The 20171-nt window shown below is 45.5% G+C and overlaps 2 protein-coding genes across 8 annotated transcripts in view; both read left to right on the top strand.

Moving 5' to 3' along the window:
* MPHOSPH9 (M-phase phosphoprotein 9) overlaps window positions 1-11963 on the top strand; it is a 58728-nt gene extending 46765 nt beyond the window's left edge. For 4 of the 5 annotated variants that reach the window (XM_005691373.3, XM_018061348.1, XM_018061349.1 and 1 more), the window contains 5 exons: window positions 604-724; window positions 1528-1631; window positions 2304-2551; window positions 2863-2931; window positions 8096-11963. In XM_005691373.3, the coding sequence (XP_005691430.2) occupies window positions 604-724; window positions 1528-1631; window positions 2304-2551; window positions 2863-2931; window positions 8096-8197 (644 nt within the window). In that variant the 3' untranslated portion in view covers window positions 8198-11963. Of the gene's footprint in view, window positions 1-603; window positions 725-1527; window positions 1632-2303; window positions 2552-2862; window positions 2932-8095 lie in introns of those variants that run through there. The other variant, XM_018061351.1, reaches the window with a different exon arrangement.
* The window catches only part of PITPNM2 (phosphatidylinositol transfer protein membrane associated 2), a 158666-nt gene continuing 152139 nt past the window's right edge, over window positions 13645-20171 (top strand). For all 3 annotated transcript variants that reach the window (XM_018061340.1, XM_018061339.1, XM_018061337.1), the window contains exon 1: window positions 13645-13753. The gene's annotated coding sequence lies outside the window, so the exon portion shown is untranslated. The remainder of the gene's footprint in view (window positions 13754-20171) is intronic.

Below are 20171 nucleotides of genomic sequence, written 5' to 3'. Positions count from 1 at the left end.
GTTCATCAATGTGAGATTTTTATGTGTGTCCCACAAATGTTTTACAACTAATACCACTTCAGTTTTTGAGTCAAACTCAAATATTTTTGGCTGACTAATTATTAGTTCAAACAAATTAAGCTAGCCTGAAATAAAGCTGTGTTTTTTTTTTTTTTTCATGTAGTTACCTAAAGTGACTCAGCATTTTCTTTAGCCAGTTGCAAGTATGATTTTAAAGTTAAGCATTGGATTTCTGTATCCTTAGTTTCTATTTTCGTAAGCAGCTGAAGAAATTCATATATGACTGTGCTCTTAGAACTGTTCATAGGTGCACTGGTGTTTCCATCTTATTTCCAGTCGACTTCTAAAATCCTGAAAAACCAGTTTTGAGATGGAGCACTGGAACGACAGTCTGATAGAGTAACTGTGGCCAGTGGTTTCCTCTAGATAGTTAGAAGTATGAATTGTTCTAATTTTGTATACTCTTGTTTATCTTTCAAAAAGTTTTACAGTGAAAATGTATTCTTTTTAAAGTTAGTTTTTCTTTCAGTACTTTTCTGAGTTCTGCCAACATAGCCCATACGTAGAAGGAAAAGACTGTCCCCTCTTCATTTTCCTCTGTAGCAAAAAGAGAGATTATGTTAACACCAGTGACCGTGGCGTATAGTCCAAAGCGATCCCCTAAAGAAAATTTGTCCCCAGGATTTAGTCATCTACTTAGCAAAAATGAAAGCAGCCCGATTCGGTAAGTTCTCTAAAACTGTAGAATAAAATATGTATAAAATTGATTTTTTTTTTTTAATATCACCTGTTACGTCTAGCCATCACTAATTTTTCAGTTGTCAGTGGGGATTCTGTGGATTTAAATCATTTAAATAAACGCCTTACTAAAAATAAAAAAGTACTATAATACATGAAAACAGTTTTTAACTATGTAAACTGGCTACTATAAAATTTAAATACTGCCTCAGAACCCCTTCCAGCTTTTGGATATAGAATAATTCTTTGTTTTCCTAAAAAGGTTTAAGGTATCAGGAAAACTGGGGGCCGTTTGTACAAGAAAGTGGGCTGTCCTGGTGTGGCCCTGGCACTGAACATCAGTTTGTGCTCTGAGAAGGCTGTTCTCTCTGAAGGGTGGTCTGCAGTGTGTACTGTGGTGGGAAATGACCACTGACGCCTAAGACACGAGAGCTGGTGGCCCAGCTCTGTCAGGCTGTTGGGGAAAATTAATGAAGCACATTGAACCTCAGTTTCCTCTTCTATAAAACAGGGATAATAATGCCTACCTGCTTATTTCATATGCTTGTTAACAAAGATCAGATGAGATCATGTATTAGTAAATGCTTTAAGTCACCAGCATGTAAATATAGTTTTGTGTTAGAAAATATTATTTAAATTTAAGTTTTAAAAAATATATGACCACCTTTCTCTCTTAAAAAATATGTAAATATGTGAGTTAACTTGGATGCCAGCTCATCTGTCTAGTGGAGAATAGGGAACGTCGGTTAACATTTTTTTCTCACAAGTAAAACTTGCTTCATTCAATAGATTTGATATACTTTTGGATGATTTAGATACTGTTCCTGTGTCTACTGTACAACGTTCCAATCCAAGGAAACAACTCCAGTTTCTTCCTCTAGATGACTCGGAAGGTATCTTTTCCTAAAAAATTATTCATTATGGTTTTACTCATTCATTTTGTGAGTTTCTGGTTTCAAGGCTCTAGATGTCATTATAGCCTGCACTTAAATTTTTTTTACCCAAGGGTCTCTAAAAATAAGCATTTTTGATACTCATATTGTTTGTGTTATCCTCATTGGAAAGTTGGGAACTGAGGTCAGGGGATGTTAATGTTTAATTACCAGGGCCATACTGTTCAGTTTTTTATGTTCTATAACTTATATACAACTTAGGCTTTGGATGTTTTTTCCTTTTTCTCAATTGTACTTTCCGTTTTAGATAAAGTTGTAAAATAATATACGTGAAATTGCTTGCGCAGGCCCTTAAAATGCTAACTCTGTAATGTTGATATATGGCCACTAAATGTGTTGCTTATTTTTTAAACTCTTTTTGCTTCAAGTTTACAGAAAGTTTGCATACGTTTATTTAGGGGAAATGTGAAGATTGTCAGACTGAGGGAAAGGTTTTTAGAATTCTGAGGAGAAAAAGCTGAGTATATATGATTGATTACATATTTTCTTTTCATTACATTTTTTTGACCGTGTAGCAGCCATTTCCAGAAAGTGAAGTTGGGTAGCATATTTAGTATGTACATGCTCTCTGAGAAGAGTTGATAAGGAAGAAATTTCTTTTTTTTCTGGCAGAAAAAAAATACTCAGAAAAAGCCACTGACATCCATGTTAATCATAGCTCTTCCCCCGAACCGTTGCCAAATGGAGCGAAGAAAGTCTCTGTGAGACCAGCCTGGGAGAAGAACAAGTCAGTTAGCTATGAACAGTGTCAGCCCCTCTCCACAGCACCACAGGGTAACAATTTTGAGTATACAGCAAAGATAAGGACCCTAGCTGAAACGGAACGGTTTTTTGATGAACTTACAAAAGAAAAAGACCAGGTAAAAACAAACAAACAAAAAAAAGTTTTAAATCTTTATCTGAACTTAGTACATATGTCTGAGGAACAGTCAGAAGGGAATTATTGAGTCAAACGCAGGAAGTTACTGTTGATGCCATACAAAACTGTACTGGAAACGCGTGTGAACCGAGCTGTCGTTACTAATTGTGTCAGAGGGAACTTGGGTGAAGTCGAGATGGACAAGAAAATACTAGGCTGAAGTCTTTTCTCTCCATCCTGTTATAAACATCCTTGCCAATAATTAGAATTCCCCTGTTTTTATTTAGACTTTTTTTTTCTGTTTGTTACCAGATTGAGGCAGCACTAAGCCGAATGCCGTCTACTGGAGGACGAGTCACTTTGCAGACGAGATTAAATCAGGTGACGTGTCTTAGCTTGAATCTGCTTTGGAGGCCTGATGCTAGTCAGTGCTCCTTTTAACCATGAGGATTTTTTTTCTTCTAATTTAGAAAAAGTGTTTATTGACTTCCTTATGGCTGTGCTGGGTTGCTGCTGGCTGTGTGCGGGCTTTCTCTAGTTGTGGCGCGTGGGCTTCTCCTTTCGCTGGTCTCTCTTGCTGCAGAGCGTGGGCTCTAGAGCGAGGGCTCAGTAGTTATGGCACATGGGTTTAGTTGCCCTGAGGCATGTGGGATCCAAAGTTCCCGGACCAGGGATCAAACCTGTGTCCCCTGCGTTGGCAGGCGGATTCTTAACCACTGGGCCACCAGGGAAGTCCGCACAGCCTCCACAGTGGTTCTTTAATGTCAGTTTTTAGGCACACTGAAACAGTCAATCAGAACTTTTAGCCTTTATGGGAAGTGTTTGGTAATGACAGCATATTTTATAACTTGATGCTAGTTTTCAGGAACAAAGTGATTTTACTTGATACTTATAAGAAAAAGGCATTCATGCCATCATGTTTTCAAGAAACTAACTTGGGAGCAAATGGCAAGATGTCTGTTAACAGATTTCTGCATTGTTAAGGCTCTCACATGAAATCTCTCCTTTTGTGTTTTGTTTTTTCCTCCCCAAATTGCAAATTATTTCTGAATCTCTTTCCATTTAGTAAACGTGTAAAACAGTGGCACTTTGCAACTGGAATAGATGTGAGGTTAAAAAGAGAGATGTGATTCCATTATTGAGCAGGAGATGGTGCAGGTGAAATGGCCCGTGTGCCTTTCTTTTAGTTGCTTTTCAAAGAGAATTACCAATAAAATGCATGAAGCCATGGGACATTTTAAATCTCTTTTTGTAACATTTTAAACATCACATCAGTGCTGTGTCTCATATAACGGAATGCTTTGGCTTTTCAGTGCCTTTAGTCAGTCAGTTCAGTCGCTCAGTCGTGTCCGACTCTTTGCGACCCCATGAATCGCAGCACGCCAGGCCTCCCTATCCATCACCATCTCCCTGAGTTCACTCAGACTCACGTCCATCGAGCCCGTGATGCCATCCAGCCATCTCATCCTCAGTCATCCCCTTCTTCTCCTGCCCCCAGTCCCTCCCAGCATCAGAGTCTTTTCCAATGAGTCAACTCTTCGCATGAGGTGGCCAAAGTACTGGAGTTTCAGCTTTAGCATCATTCCTTCCAAAGAAATCCCAGGGCTGATCTCCTTCAGAATGGACTGGTTGGATCTCCTTGCAGTCCAAGGGACTCTCAAGAGTCTTCTCCAACACCACAGTTCAAAACCATCGATTCTTCGGTGCTCAGCCTTCTTCACAGTCCAACTCTCACATCCATACATGACCACAGGAAAAACCATAGCCTTGACTAGACGGACCTTAGTCGGCAAAGTAATGTCTTTGCTTTTGAATATGCTATCTAGGTTGGTCATAACTTTTCTTCCAAGGGGTAAGCGTCTTTTAATTTCATGGCTGCATTCACCATCTGCAGTGATTTTGGAGCCCCAAAAAATAAAGTCTGACACTGTTTCCACTGTTTCCCCATCTATTTCCCATGAAGTGCTGGTACCGGATGGCATGATCTTCGTTTTCTGAATGTTGAGCTTTAAGTCAACTTTTTCACTCTCCTCTTTCACTTTCATCAAGAGGCTTTTTAGCCCCTCTTCACTTTCTACCATAAGGGTGGTGTCATCTGCATATCTGAGGTTATAGATATTTCTCCCAGCAATCTTGATTCCAGCTTGTGTTTCTTCCAGTCCAGCGTTTCTCATGATGTACTCTGCATATAAGTTGAATAAGCAGGGTGACAATATACAGCCTTGATGTACTCCTTTTCCTATTTGGAACCAGTCTGTTGTTCCATGTCCAATTCCAACTGTTGCTTCCTGACCAGATTTCTCAAGAGGTAGGTTAGGTGGTCTGGTATTCCCATCTCTTTCAGAATTTTCCACAGTTTATTGTGATCCACACAGTCAAAGGCTTTGGCATAGTCAATATAGCAGAAATAGATGTTTTTCTGGAACTCTCTTGCTTTTTCCATGATCCAGTGGATGTTGGCAATTTGATCTCTGGTTCCTCTGCCTTTTCTAAAACCAGCTTGAACATCAGGGAGTTCACGGTTCATGTATTGCTGAAGCCTGGCTTGGAGAATTTTGAGCATTACTTTACTAGCATGTGAGATGAGTGCAATTGTGCGGTAGTTTGAGCATTCTTTTGCATTTCCTTTGCAATTGGAATGAAAACTGACCTTTTCCAGTCCTGTGGCCACGGCTGAGTTTTCCAAATTTGCTGGCATATTGAGTGCCTTAATTTCAGGAAAAGTTCATTCTCAGATCAATCTGTGATACCAGAAGGAAAGAGAGACACATAGAAGAGGTCTTCTTCTAGGTTTGTACTTATGGATCCTACACGAGCATTCTCAGCCCTTTTCTTTTGTTGCCCTTTGTCTTCTCACTATATTGAAGCAGTTTTGACATACGTGACCGGAAACGAAGGCCCTTTAAAAGTCTTATTTTAAGAGCTTGTTGGGACTTCCCTGGTGGCTCAGTGGTAAAGAATCTGCCTGCCAGTGACGGAGACATATGAGTTCGATCCCCAGTCCAGGAAGATCCCACATGGGTTCTTCATTATCTTTAACGTCTCTTTTATCTCTGACTTTCTTTCATTGTCTTTGTTGCTCTGAAAGTTTTTATTTAATAATTGATAAGACTCAACACATGAAACTCATTTTTAAGTAGTTTACTGAGAAATTTCCTGGTGGTCTAGTGGTTAGGACTCTGTGATTCCCCTGCAGGCAGCACATGTTTTTGTTTGATCCTGGTCCCAGATCCCACAAGTCACAAAGTGCAGCCAAAAATAAATAAATAAGGCAGTTTATTGGGAAGGCAGAAGAAGAATTTGTTGGTTCTCTAATTCTAAATGTATCTGAAACATTTGGTTCCATATATGTTTACATATGCTTATATGTTTACATAATGATGATTTTAAGCTCTTTACGAAGTGAAGTGAAAGTCACTCAGTCGTATCCGACTCTTTGCAACCCCATTGACTGGTCCATGGAATTCTCCAGGCCAGAATACTGGATTGGGTAGCCTTTCCCTTCTCCAGGGGATCTTCCCAACCCAGGGATTAAACCCAGGTCTCCCGCATTGCAGGCGGATTCTTTACCAGCTGAGCCACAAGGGAAGCCCACAAATCCTGGAGTGGGTAGCCTATCCCTTCTCCGGCGGATCTTCCCGACCCAGGGATTGGATTCTTTACCAACTGAGCTATCAGGCAGGCCCAAACTCCTTATAATCTTATTTATTTTTATTTTTGGCTATGTTGGGTCTTCGCTGCTTCGCTGTGGACTTTTCTTGAGTGATGGTGTGTGGGCTTCTTGTTGTGGTGACTTCTCTTGTTGCAGACAGGCTGTAGAGCGTGCGTACTTCTATAGTTGTGGCACGTGGGCTCAGCAGTTGTGGCTCCCTGGCTCTGGAGCACAGGCTCAAGAGTTGTGGCATACTGGCTTAGTTGCTTTGCAGCATGTGGGATCTTCCTGGATCAGGGATCAAACTTGTGTCTCCTTCATTGGCAGGCAGATTCTTTACCACTGAGCCACCAGAGAAGTCCCAACAAGCTCTTAAAATAAGACTTTTTTTAAGGGCCTTAGTTTCCAGTCATGTATGTCAAAGCTGTTTGAATATAGTAAGAAGACAAAGGGCAACCACACACACAAAAAAGGCTGAGGATGCTTGTGTAGGATTCGTAAGTTTAAAAAGGGCAAAAAAAGATGAAAAATGCTCCACCTCACTAATGAGTTTAAAAAAAACAAACACACATTTAAACAAAAGCATAATTTTTAAGGCTTTCCAGGAGGCTCAGGGGTGAAGAAAATGCCTGCCAGTGCAGGAGCCGCAGGAGCCATGGATTTGATAACCCGGGTGGGAAAAATCTGGAGAAGGAAATGACAACACACTCCAGTATTCTTGCTGGAGAATCCCATGGACAAAGGAGCCTGGTGGGTTCCAGTCCATAGGGTTGCAAAGACTTGGACACAACTGAGCACACACACGTGTGCATGCATCATTTTTAAGCTCTTACATTGGCAGGTGAAAAAAAAAAACAGTGATAGCTGGGCTAGGGAAAAGCTTATCCTTCAACACTGAGTAAGGAGAAAGTGTCACAGACTTCCTGGAATTCAGCTTGACATGTATCCAAAGCTTTAAAATTATACAATTTTTTGGACTTAGCGTTTTTACTTGAGGGAATGATTCCTAAGGCAGTATTTTAGGTATGTGTAGAGACATGTTTCAGAATATATATTTAATTTAAAATGATCTCATAAAGGATATTCCATAACAAGAAAAGTTAAATTGAAAAACATTCTAAAGAAGTGTTTGATTTTTTTTCTTAAAAATGATGTTTCTGTATACATTAAAAACAGGAAACAGGAACCGTGGTTGTTACTTTTTGCTCTTCTATCTTCTGAATATTCTAAAAATGAACTGTTAATTTCTTACAGTGAAAGTTGTTGAAGAGAAAATTTTTAGGTTTTATTTCAGGATACCATTGGAGTTAGTACTGAATAAAATACATAAAGTGGTGAATATATATTTCAGGTACTGTTTAACAGTAGTAGTGTTTATTTTAAAATAGCAGTTGTTACTCTGATTCATTGTACAGTCTCTTGTTTCTTGGAAAGCTCTCCTCCCGCATTTTTCCTTTTTAACCTAGAAATTTTGGTCAGAAGAAAGTTCTCTGATATAAGTGGGTTACAGCACCAATCAGATGTGTCCATTTTTTCTGGGGAAATGTATGAAGAGCCTTCTGGGCTCCTCTTGTACTGTTTTCAGTTCAGCGGAGTCAAATAATTCTCTCCTTCTAGAGAACTGGGTTGCTGTTGCTATAATTCCCACATAGTGTATCAAACATATTGAGAATATTTAAAGTTCAGCAGTTACCTTGAATGGTTGAAATGGTGATTTATGTTTATAGTTTAAATGAAATAATGTAAAGATGATTTGTATAAAAGCCAAAATAATTTTAATTTTTGATGTTTAAACTTGCTCATTTGCTGAAAGAGAGGTCATTTTGGTGATACTTATAGAATTGGTGAACTTGGTAGAATTCTGATTAAGTTTTTTCCTTTATTTTCACCCAGGAAGCCTTGGAAGATCGTTTGGAGAAGATTAATCGAGAGCTGGGTTCTGTTCGCATGACGTTAAAGAAATTCCATGTTTTGCGCACCTCTGCAAATCTTTGAGATTTGTAGTCATTAAATTTTGAGACATTTTTGTTTGCACTAATGTATAATTATGCACTCAAAAAAGGCAAACTATTTTATACTGTTTCTAAGCCTTCAAACGTAGTTTTACAATCATGCTATTCTTTACACTTGCTATTTTATACTTCAGATAGCCACATATTTTCAAGATATTTTTGTTATGCTCAGGAACCTCTTGTATATTTTACTATTTAAAAAGTATTATTTTTAAATAGTATATGTCTCCTGTTTATATCAAGAATAAAGAAATATAACAGGGGAGGCAGCTTTGTTTCTAAACATAGTGTTATCCTTTTATGATGAACTTTGCACACCAGTTTTATAAACTTGTTCTACATTGTGAATATGATTCTAAGTTTTTTTAAATAAATGCTTAAGAGCTTCCACAGTGATAGAGTAATACATGCTGAATGCAAAAAAAAAGCATACCCTAGATTTAGCTATGTTGAATTTTTTTTTAAATGATAATTCCTGTTTGAAACGTGTCTTAAGACTGAATATTAGAGTTAATAATGGAAACATTGGAAATAATGGAATATTGGAAAGCTCTGAAAGTGAGAATATTTCATTCTGTTTCCCTTAAGCTTTCTTATTTGTAAGAAAGAAAAATGCTAGAGATAGAAATCTCTAATTTTGTTATATATGTAGTACTTTCTAGAAAAAAATCAGTTGGAGAGCTGTAGCTTTCTGCCCATCTTTCTGAATGTAACTTGTGTCCCACCTTTGACAGTGAGATGATAAAAAGCTTTGATGAAATACAGGCCACCACCCAGTGAGGATGTAAGAGCAGTTTCCTCAGTGTACACGGCCTCAGATGTCAGATTGTCAGGAAGATGTTTTTAACATCTCTCCACCATCCCCCCCCCATCCCCCCACCCTCCCAGTGAAGAATACACTTCCATTGTAGCTGCTGTAAGAACAGTAGGTGGAGGTCAGAGCAGCTTATGCTGCTTGTTACTGCACAGGTAATGTGTCTAGATAGAGCGCCGTGCCTTTCAGTTGGCCTTGCTGGGGGGCTGTAGCCCACTGCCTTGGCAGTGCCTCCTGCTCTCAGAATTTCCACGTAGGCAAGAGGCTGTGATCTGACCAGAGGTATGGCAGGTAGAGGTCCTGACTGCTGGTCAAGGTCCGGGCTCCTCAGCTGCTCATTTGTTTGGTGGCCAGTCAGAACCCAGTACCCACTCAAGCTCAGTATGTGTTGATAAACAAGACTCATTCCACACTTTCAACACTAATTCCCACTGATTCAGGTTTTAAAGTTTGGTTTACTTTTGAGCTTTTTCTCCTCCTCCCTGTGGCTCTTAATAGCATGTAGTTTTGGTGAGCCAAGCCACCCGATATTCCACTAGGGTCTATGTATGCCTTTGAGCAGGGATCTCAGAGAATCTTTGAGCACCCTTCACCAAAGCTTCCTCTGCCTGAGCTCCAGGCCTGGCTCCCTCCTCAGGCTCCCTGCTCAGTGTTGTGGAGGGTTCTCAGCAAGGGGAACCCACTGACAGCTGCCTCTCCTGTTCCTTCCTGTCCATGAATCAAACCTTTGCTCCCACCTCCTGCAACCTGTTGAAGACCTCTGGCTAATCAGTTACTCATCAGAATCAAGTGCCTTACTCCCAGTATTTTTTTCTAGTCTTTTTTCTTTCTTTCTTTCTTTCTTTTTAATCTCCTAGTTCTAGTGAAGAAAACATTCATTTTAATCAATCTCCAGTATAGCTGTGTCAAAACTTAAAGGGATTGACTTTACAGGTGATGCTCCCTTTAGTATGGTCCTATACGTGACATTAAAAACTCACCTGAAAATTGTTAGCCTGTTTCATTGTTCCCTGCTTTTATTGTAAAGTCTGTTATATTCCAAAGAATAGGAAATTGCCCTTTCAGAAGAGATGAGAGTTTTATCTTACCAGGGAGTTATCTTCTTAGTAGTCATATTCCAGTATTTAAGCCCCATTAAAGTGTCTTCTGTGCCTCTCAGGAAACATGTGATTTGATTTGTGACATGTCATAAACTGGAAGTATCAGTCACTTCAGAAATTAAAAGAAAATTCTTTTCTCTCCATACCTGTGAAGAGGGACACCAAGGAAAATCCTTCCAACTGTCTTTCCTTTTAGTAATGCTTAACGTACAACTACTCTATTTAAAAACAGCCTAAAAGCTGGAAAGGTGACAACCTTAAAAAGCAACTGTTATATCCCAGGGAGGTAAACTATACTTTAGTTGCTGGCTGCAGTTAGGTTTTTTTACTAAGTGAATCTTCCACTTCTAGGAAGTGCCATTTAAAATTCAAATAGAGTTACTGCTCTCCTGTCACCCAGACCTGCCGCCTTCCTTTCACTGAACCGCCTGAGGGAGGAATGTGCTTGATTGCTTGAAGGTGCCAAGTGGATATAGCTACTAATCCACACTAGGACTGTAGGAGCTGGACAGGGGACAGGTGAGCCAAACCTGGATCACACCCTGCTCAGGCTTTCCTCCATGTAAAGATAAGAAGCTTCCTTCCGTTGTGGGAGATTATATGCAAAGTGCCTGGTGTCTCTTAAATTTTCAATCAGTAGTATATTTCAGATTCATTCTGAGTTATTAAATAGGCTTTTGAAGTAGTGATTTCAGTGCTTTCTTAGAAAAGTGGACCATGTCCCTAGCAATTGACTTAAAAACTGCCTTGGGCTGGTTGACATACGTTAGGTGGTCAAAGATGTTCTCTCCATCTTTTTGCAAAAAATGAGCTTTCTCGGGGTTTAAATGAGCTTCCCTCTGGTGGTTGGTTTGTTTGTTTTCCATGAGTAATTGATGAGCTCTGTAGTAAGTTCAGATACCCTGCAATCTTAAATGTGATTTCGGGGTTGTTTGATATAAGCTGTTTTGCTAAAAAAAATTATTGCCAATGTAATAAAAATAATTGCTCCTTTGAATGTTCCATAATTAGACTTCTAAAATTGCTGGCCTGTGAAGCAGGACCACATAAAGGAAGAGGATGCCACTGAATGTTTGAAAGTTAACATGAAGTTTATGATTTGCTTTTGGAGTTTGATAAGCAACCAGAATTCGTTTCTTTTTTTAACTTGGAAAAGCCAGGTGCTTGGCTGAATGCTATTTGAATTCTGAGAAGTTAGACATTTCTGTCATTTTGATTTTTAGGTATCTCAAAAGCAGTTTTCAGTAAATTTTTATGTGCCACTTGTGCTGTGAGTCTTTAAGAAGCTTTAGAAAATAAATATCGATACATATCTAAAGCCCTTTAGGAATCAAAGGTAAATCGTATTTACCCATCACAAGTGATTGTACATGGTTATGAAATTTGCAGGTCTGATTAAATGAATTATACTGTACCAATTTTGCAGGCAATAATTTCCCACCTTGCCAAGAGTTCTGTGGCGGTTTAATAATAAACTACACCAGTATTCTTAGGACCTGTGTTACTAGGCTTTCCCTTTCTGATTTGTGTTCTATTTCAATAGACTCCTCTCAAATAGGAGGAATCAAGCCATAACTTTGCATTTGCTGGACATTATATGCCATGTCATTGCTGTGACTACAGACTTCAAAGATAATATTTTATTCACAATTTCACTGTAACCATGACCAATACAGTAAGAAGTCTGCTTCCTGTAGTGCTGCTGACATTAAAGACCAGTCCTTGTTGCAGTTTTTAAATCAAGTCAGATGCTAGAGTGATGAAATTGTAAGCTCTGCAAGAGCAGGGACCATCTCTTTGCATACAGGCACTGAATAAATATTTGTGGATACAAACATCTGTGCTATCAGTGTGTTTATTCCTGCTGGCCAGTTGTGGGCTCTGGTTTTTAATGGTGTTAAGTCCTCTGAGTTACTGGTTTGGGGGCACGTACTGCAGGGTTACAAGGGCAGCTGTCCAGGGCCTCTGTTCTGACTGGCCTACAGGCAGAGAGCCTCACTCCAGAAATCTATATGCTCTGAAAACTTTTTTTTTTTTTACCTTTATCAAAAAAGTAAAGGTCAAGGCAGAAGTAGCAGTGAAAGGACCTGTCACCCAGTTTGGCTTCCGCAGATTCTCAGGCAAGGAGGACACCTGTGCAGGAGATAGATGATGACTCAATCCCTGGCCTACTCAGAACAGCAGCTGGGGCTGGAAACTTTTACTGGGTCTTAGGGTGCCTCTTGGTGGAGGGAAGGAGTTGGCCCATTCAGTGTCCAAGGAGATTGGACAGCCTTTGGTCTGGGTTGTTCCTCTCTGACTTGATCTGAACGCATCTTGGGCTGCTTTTAACTTCACCTTACACTTGCCCTCCCAAGGGGAAGGCTCCCTGCCTCCTTTCAACCTGAGAAAGTGATACTTAGTGATAAGTAAACTACTCCTAGGTTTGGGGTGTGCCCTGTTTAATTCAGTTACTTCAAATCTTGATAAAGCCATCCTTGCTTAATCTAAATATATACTTCATGATTTAAATAGCACTCAGTACCCTCTTGGTCCAACTGGAGTGTCCAGTCTGGTCAGAATATCAAGATGAAGCTATTTCTGATCCTCTGCCAGTTCCTTCTTGAGGTCAGGGGCTAGATCTTACCCTCTGGCTACTATTACTGCCACGCCTTCTGATTGCCAAAGAGCATTTTCATTTTTCGGTCCAGACCATATTTGGTGTCCTGAGGAGAGAACTCCTGGTTGCCTCTATTTCTGCAAATCGGGTTGGTAACGGATAAAAGCACCAGGTGTCAAGGTCTGGAATTCCGTTGACTACCTTTGGTTTGCCCACACATTCCAAATGCCTTCCTTAGTGTTCCGCTGCTCCTTCCCCTTGATTTTGTTATCTTACTCCCAAAGGACTCGATTTTTCCTTTCCTTTTTTTTTTTTTTCCTTTTCTGTAAATCTCCTTTCCCCTGGTAGTGTTGGGGTGGTCGGCGGGGAGAGTGTTTCCTGGCAAGTGAGGCTCACAGTATTAAAAGGGCCAAGAGGTCGTGGGCCGGGGCCTCCCCTCATGGAAGTGACCTCCAGGCCTTTGCGGGGGTCGCCCGGGCGAGCGCAGACCTGACGCCCGAGCCGGGCCAAGTTTGTCGGGGTTTCTCTCGGCGGAGGCTGGCCCTCGCGGCGGGCGGGCGGGCGGAGGCGGCGGGCGGCTCCGCGCGTGGCCTGACGGAGGCGCAGGCCCACCGCCGAGTGAGGGAATGCGAGGCGGGCCCGGCGCGCACGGGCAGCAGCGGCCGCTGGGGCGCGCGGGGCACGGCGGCGCCGCCGTGTAGAGCTGTCAGGCCGGTCCGCGGGCGCGCCCGGCCCCGCGCCCGGCCGGCCGCCGCCTCCATCCCCGCCCGCGGCCCCCGCTCCGAGCGCCCAGACCCGAGGCGGCCCGCACGTGCGCCCGCTCGCCGCCCGCCCGCCGACGGTCGGGGAGCATGCCCGCGGGAGCCCGGCCGCTCGCCCGGGGCCAGCTGGCGGCGGCGGCGGCGCGTGGAGCCGCGGGGCGCAGCCGGCCGGGCCGGGGCCACCGGGCCGGAGTCTCCCGGGCCGCGTGAGGCGGCGGCGGCCCAGCGCGGCCGAAGAGGACGGAGCAGCGCCGTGCAGAGCGGGGTGAGTGTCTCGGCTGCCCGGCCGGAAGGCGGCGCGGCTGGGCCCCCTCCTCAGGGCCGCAGCGAACCCCAGGGGGGGCGGGCTCGGGGCGGGGACCCCCCTCCCCGCACCGGCCGGGCACGCGGCGGCTCCCGGAGGCCCCGGCCCGCCCTTCTGGTCGGTGCGCGGAAAAGTGGGAGACCCGGGCCCCCAGCCCCGCGCTGGGAGGAGGGTGTGGCGCGCCGGGACCGGGGCTGAGGAAATCCGCCCCCGACCCCCCTACCCCAAGCACGGGCCCTCCGGATTCGGGGGGTGAGGGGCCCAGTGCTAATTCCGAATTTCCGTCGGTTCCGGCTGGGGCGCGGAGGGCTCCCCTCCCCCAGTGACAAGTGTCACGGCGGCGCAGGGGCAGGTGTGTGTGCGGTGCTGGGCCTGCCCCGGCCGGCCCGCGCTCCTGACCGAGGGGTCGGGAGGAAGTGGTGGCCACAGCCCTCTGTGCTTCTCTCCTCCTCCAGCCCTGGCCTGCCTGGGTGGGTACCCGGGGCCTAAGCGTGGGGTGTGGCCCTCAGAGAGAGGGGGCCAGGACTTGGAAGAAGTGCTCCCGGGTGTCCCCCTCGCTGGAGGAAAAATCTAGCCAATCTCCATCCTGTGAGTCGCCCTTTCCTGTTGTAAAACCTGCGGTGCCAGCTCTGCGTCTGAGCAGCCATCTGCCTTCCTATCCCTCTCAGCTTTTCTTATGGGGTAGGGGGCCGGGGGCGTGCAGGGCCGCTGGGTGACTTGGGGAGGACAAAACTCTTGAGTCCCCCCTCCCCCATAACGTGCAGCTAATTCTCTCTTAGGGAAACCTCCGATGGACGTTCTGAGTAAACAGAGTGTGTTTGCTAGGCAAATGTCATTTCAAGGCAAATCTTCTGGCTCTATCCCCTTTCAACCCATTTGCTGCCCTCTACATAAATCCTAGATTCCTCATCCTACATTCCTGTCCCTACCTCTTAAATATGGGGTAGGGCAGAAAGCCTCAGGCCTGCCCACCTCCTCCCCTCTAGAATCAGAGTTCTTCAGAGGGGACCTCCTTTGAGCATCTTTCTCCAACCACTGCTAGCTCTCTCCCCAGTTCCCATAGGGGAGCCGTTGGGGTGGCCGGCTAGACCCCTCCCTCCTTTCTGAAGGGAATGCTCCCCTTCATTTGAGTCTTCCCCATGGCCAAGCCCCCAGTGTGACTCATCTCTGCTCTGAACTCCCATTGCACCTTATCTGGGTCCCTTGTGTGACTCTTATCACCACCTGCCTTATTTTATAGTTACTTTTGTGTCTGGCTTATCTCCCCTGCTGGATTGTCAGCTCCTGGAGGATGGAGGTGGGGTTTGATTCATCCCTGGTCCTGCATCCTGGGCACTGTCAGCATTAGTGTCTGGATGGAGTAGAAGGCCCCACCCCGGGGGGCTCTACCTTTAGCTTTAGCTCTGGGACCCTAGCTTATCTGACTCCTGGACTGTCCCTGTTAAATTCTACGCTGGCGATTAGAAGAGACTCCCAGCTCTCTTCCTTTGCAGAGAGAAACACCATGAGTTAGGAAGGGCTGTTTTTCTTGTAGAGAGTGACTTGCCAAATGACTAGGACAATACATGCTCTGCTATGAGGATGTCCAGGCACAGACTGTGGGCTCTCTGGGCCCTGGGTGTGGAATGGACTTCTCTCTTTGGCCTTCCGCATTCATCGGGCATGGGAGGCAGTAGAGAACCAGACTGGGATTCAAGGTTCCAGGCCTGGCCCTCCCATAACGTCTGTAACTAAGTTACCAGGTTTCTCTTGATCTTGGTTGGTCCTTCCTTATGGAATCTGAAAGAAAATTCCTCTGCTTCTATGAGGCCCTACAGGATCTGGGCCCTGCATCCTCTGCCTTTTTGACTGTTCATTACGGAGATCCAGGCTTGTCTTCACTGGCCTTCCCAGGTGGAGTCCATCACCTCCACCTTTGTGCCCCATGCTAATTCAACTTACCAGGAAGAATGGCAGTTGAATGGCAGTTGAATGTTATCCTGTGACTCCCTGCTAGACTGAGCTCCTAGGGGAGCAGGGGTTGGCCCTAAATCTCATTTCTCTGCCTCTCCCGTGCCTGGCACATGGTAGGCTCTAGGGAAAAGGTCTGTGGGATAAAGGTGAGAAGCTAAGAGCCCTTGTTCCAGTTGACTGTACATTCTCTCTCACAGGGACCCAATTTTGCCTTCCTTCCTATCTAGAGGCCTGTTTTAAAACCAGGCAGATGGGGACCTCCCTGGCAGTCCAGTGCTCAAGACTCTGTGTTTCCACAGCAGGGGGCCCGGGTTCGATCCCTGCTTGGGGATGTTCTGCAAGCCGTGAGGTGCAGCCAAAGAAAAAAATACATAAATGAAATGAAAGCAGGCAGATGTTCTCCTCACCATCCCATCCCGTTCAGGGTTTCTAGCTTGGCCTCTGAGAAGAGCCAGCCATGGAGAACGGTGCCGTTCATCTGTAGAGATTGGAAGCGGAAACTTCTGGTGCTTCGAGATCTCTGTCTGGCTGCTTTTGGAAAAGACAGTGGAGTAGAGGGTGGGGGTGTGTACGCTCTGTTGCGGAAGGCCAGTGATCTCATCATGCCTGTGTCCTCAGCCATGGGCAGGAAAGGTGAGCCATCCTGAGTGAGCAGTCACATGCTTCCAGGCCCCTTCCCCACCCCTTCTCAGCCTTGTGGACAGCCCTCCCGAAACCTGCCCACCAGGACCCCCTGCCAATGGACACCGATGTAGCCAAGTGGTATTTATTTGTTTTTAATAATGAAGGTTTAAAAAATTATTTATTTTATTTTTGGCTGTCCTGGGTCTTCGTTGCTGCGTGGACTTCTTTCTAGTTGTGGTGAGTGGGGGCTGCTCTCTAGTTGCCGTCTGTGGCAGTGGCTTCTCTTGTTGCCGAGCACAGGCTCTAGGGCTTTCGCACTTCAGTAGTTGCTGCACGTAGGCTCAGTAGTTGTGGCGCACGGGCTTAGTTGCTCCAAGGCATGTGGGATCCTCCTGGACCAGGGATCGAACCCGTGTCCCCTGCACCGGCAGGCAGATTCTTAACCACTGGACCACCAGGGAAGCCTCGCTAAGTGGTCTTCAAATGACTTCTTTCTGCGTCCTTCCATCAGTGTTCATTAGGTTTTCACTAGGTGCCCAGGATGTTACCAAGTAGTGCCCCGGCAGCCACGGCAAATCTTTGTCCGCTGTGCTCTAAAACCCGGGGTAATGAGCAAAGGGCATTGCTCCCTCTCTGCTCAAGTCTTCTCAGAGCGTGTATGAAAAATTGATTTTAGAATTTAGAAGCCTTGCCTCCCCTGTGTGCAGGGAAAGCAGTTTGCTTCCTCTGATAATGGGAAGGAAGATGGGGAAGGAAACATGTTTGGAATGTGTACTGCATGTACAGCGTGCCCAAGGCTGCCCTGTGCACCCTGCAAGTGAGGTGGTGTTCGCCCTCCTTTCTCCCAGAGAAAGACGCTGAGACACAGAGAGGTCAACCCACTTGCCCAGAGGCTCTGTGGGTTCCTACCCAATTCTGCTGGGCTCTGCTCGTTGCACCTGCACTGTATTTCTGACTGATTCAGGTCGCCTCCTCTTCCCTGGCTTCCAGGACACTGGATGGACAACCTGACATATTCATATAGAGACTATATTCACTCACCCTTGTGGTCAGCATACTATTTCTACTTTACTGTCTATGTGCGTATATTAAGTATATTTAAACATATATACATATGTTTAAATCTGCCTTTATAAGTCATCACAAAGGGTTTCTGGAAAACTGGACATATAAAGAGTTGAATACGATAAGTAACATTGAATGTAAAACTTCGACTCACGGTGTGGTTAGGGAGATTCGCCCCACGGGTAACACGGGGCATGCTGTGGCTTAAACAGCAGGCAGGGTTCAGAGGAGGAGACGCCCTTTCTGGGTAAGACGGTCAGAGTTGACTTCCTGGAAGAGGTGGGATTTGAAGGAGGCCTTGAAGAATGGGCGGAGTTTTGATAGTCACAGCACCTGGAAAGGTGTGTAGAATTTAGAGTTTCAAATCTGTGGTTATCACCAGGGCCCTTCCAGAAAAGGTTCCTGTGGAAAAGGAGAGAAAATGGCAAGGCTGGTGGTGCCTTTTCAGGTCTCCTCCAGCCTTGCAGGATGCTCTGGGAACACTGGAGCCTTGAGGACTGTGCCCCGTCAAGGATGAGTGATCCCGGAGAAGAGAAGCGACTTGCCCAAGGCCTGCCCCAAAACCTGGAACCCAGGTCCCTAATTCCTAGCTCGGTGTGGGCTCTTGTTACTGGCGGGGGTTGACAACAGGCAGCAGCCCTGAACATCGGTCCTTTGTTCCTGTAAAGTGGGTACAGGGGTACTGCCTTCTTCACTCCCAGGCTGGCGAACACCAAGAGAAAGTCCTGCGAAATTGCCATGACCAAAGGCAGAAAGAGCTGTGTTGGAGAGGAGGGCTGGCATTTTCTTCAGTTACTCATATTAACAACTGCCCTTGCCAGAGGAGGGAAACCAGATTAACCAACAGGCAGGGTTCCGGCAGCAGACAAATCAAACTCAAGCAAGCGCCTTGGGGAAGAGCATCGAGAAAGCAGTTTCAAGACTTCCCTCGTGGTCCAGGGCTTAAGACTCCAAGCTCCCGATGCAGGGGGCCAGAGTTCGATCCCTGGTCAGGGAACTAGATCCTGCCTGCCACAGCTGCACATGCCGCAGGCACAGCCAAATAAGTTTTTTGTTTTTTTTAAAGCCCTCATTGTAAAAAAAAAAAATGATTTTTTTTTTAAAGAGAGAAAGCAGTTTCACACCCTCTTTTTGCTGAAATCCGGCATCTTTCTCAAAGCTTTTCCTCCGAGAACCCTAAACCCACAGTTCCATTTCCCTTTTGTGGGGCGGTGTGGGGAGTTGGTGGTGCAGGGGAAAGACAGAGAGTTATAAAAAGAGGCCCGAGGACTTGGAGATCCCAAGGCTGATTCCCATCCCATGGTAATGCTGACCAGATGGGTGTGGACATGTCAGCCTTCAGCTGTGTGGGGCGGTGGCCCATCAGGGCAGAAGGTCTTCAAGTGTAATATAATACATCCCAGGTCACATGTGCACACAGTCCAGGTCCAGTTCTGGCAGTTCTGCTCTTTGGGGAATTTCAGAGTTAGGTTCCTGCCAGCCTCTGGCCACAGCATTTGTCCCCTGACCAATAGAAAACTCTTTTTATGTGTGTTTCTTACTTAATATATGTTACTGATTCACTGGGCTTCCCTGGTGGCTAAGTGGAAAAGAATCCGCTTACCAGCCAATTCAGGAGATGCAGGTTCGATCCCTGGGTCGGGAAGATCCCCTGGAGGAGGAAATGACAACGCACTCAGTATTCTTGCCTGGGAAATCCCATGGACAGAGGAGCCTGGTGGGCTATAGTTCAAGGGATCGCAAAAGAAACACGACTTAGTGACTAAACAACAACAGTTGATTGATTAAACTGAACTCAGCCAACAGCACTGCCACTCAATGCCTGAGCGAAGATCAGCTAACACGCATGTTTTCTCCATAAGGTGCATCACGGTTTTCCCCGGCTCTGAGCACTAGACAGCGCTTCAGCCTCATGCTCGGGGCCATGTTAAATCGCTAACAAAAAGCACAGAAGTGTGAAAACCATGGCACTAAACAGACCACGGAGAGGATACTTGTTGACAGTTTGAACTGAAAGGCAGGGGGCCGCCTTGTTTGACCTCTGCAGGGCTCGGGCAGGCAGGGTGACTCAGTTTTTCCCTGCTCTGTGCACGTCTGCAAAAGACCGAGTAAGCACCGCGCTCCTCAGTTTCTGAGTTACAGGTAAAACTCTAGCCAGACAGGAGGGGCCGTAAATACTACGGAATCCGTGAATAATGGTTACCAACTGTTTATGCAAAGTAGTTCCACAACACAACACTCCTGAGCGATAAGGAGGGACTGTTGCCACATTTAACAGAAAGGAAACAGGCTCAGAGAGGTGAAGGACCTGATGCAGCTTATGTGAATAGCTGGGGCCCGGCCAACACTTGCACCCACCCCTGGCTGATCCCGAGTGTGGTTCTTTCCCCTCCGCTCCTATCGCATTTGTTGTGAGAGCCTTTCCTCTTCGTGGCCACAGTCCTCCCACTCCCATGCACAGACCTCATCTGCTGCCTTTGTCGTTGTGTCTGCAGCATCCAGAACAGGGCTCCTCACGTGTGCTCAGCTGAGTTCATTCTTTGCCACCCCAAGGACTGTAGCCCTCCAGGCTCCTCTGTCCCTGGGATTCTCCAGGCAAGAATACTGGTGTGGGCTGCCATTTTCCCCTCCAGGGGATCTTCCCGACCCAGGGATCGAAGCTGAGTTTCCTGCTTTGGCGGGTGGGTTCTATACCACTAGTGCCACCTGGACTCCTCGGCGACACTCAGTAATTCCT

The sequence above is a fragment of the Capra hircus genome, chromosome 17, assembly GCF_001704415.2.
Source record: "Capra hircus breed San Clemente chromosome 17, ASM170441v1, whole genome shotgun sequence".
In the NCBI taxonomy this organism is placed as follows: domain Eukaryota; kingdom Metazoa; phylum Chordata; class Mammalia; order Artiodactyla; family Bovidae; genus Capra; species Capra hircus.
Note: the sequence above shows the minus strand (reverse complement) of the source record. Positions and strands in the feature narration are given on the sequence as shown.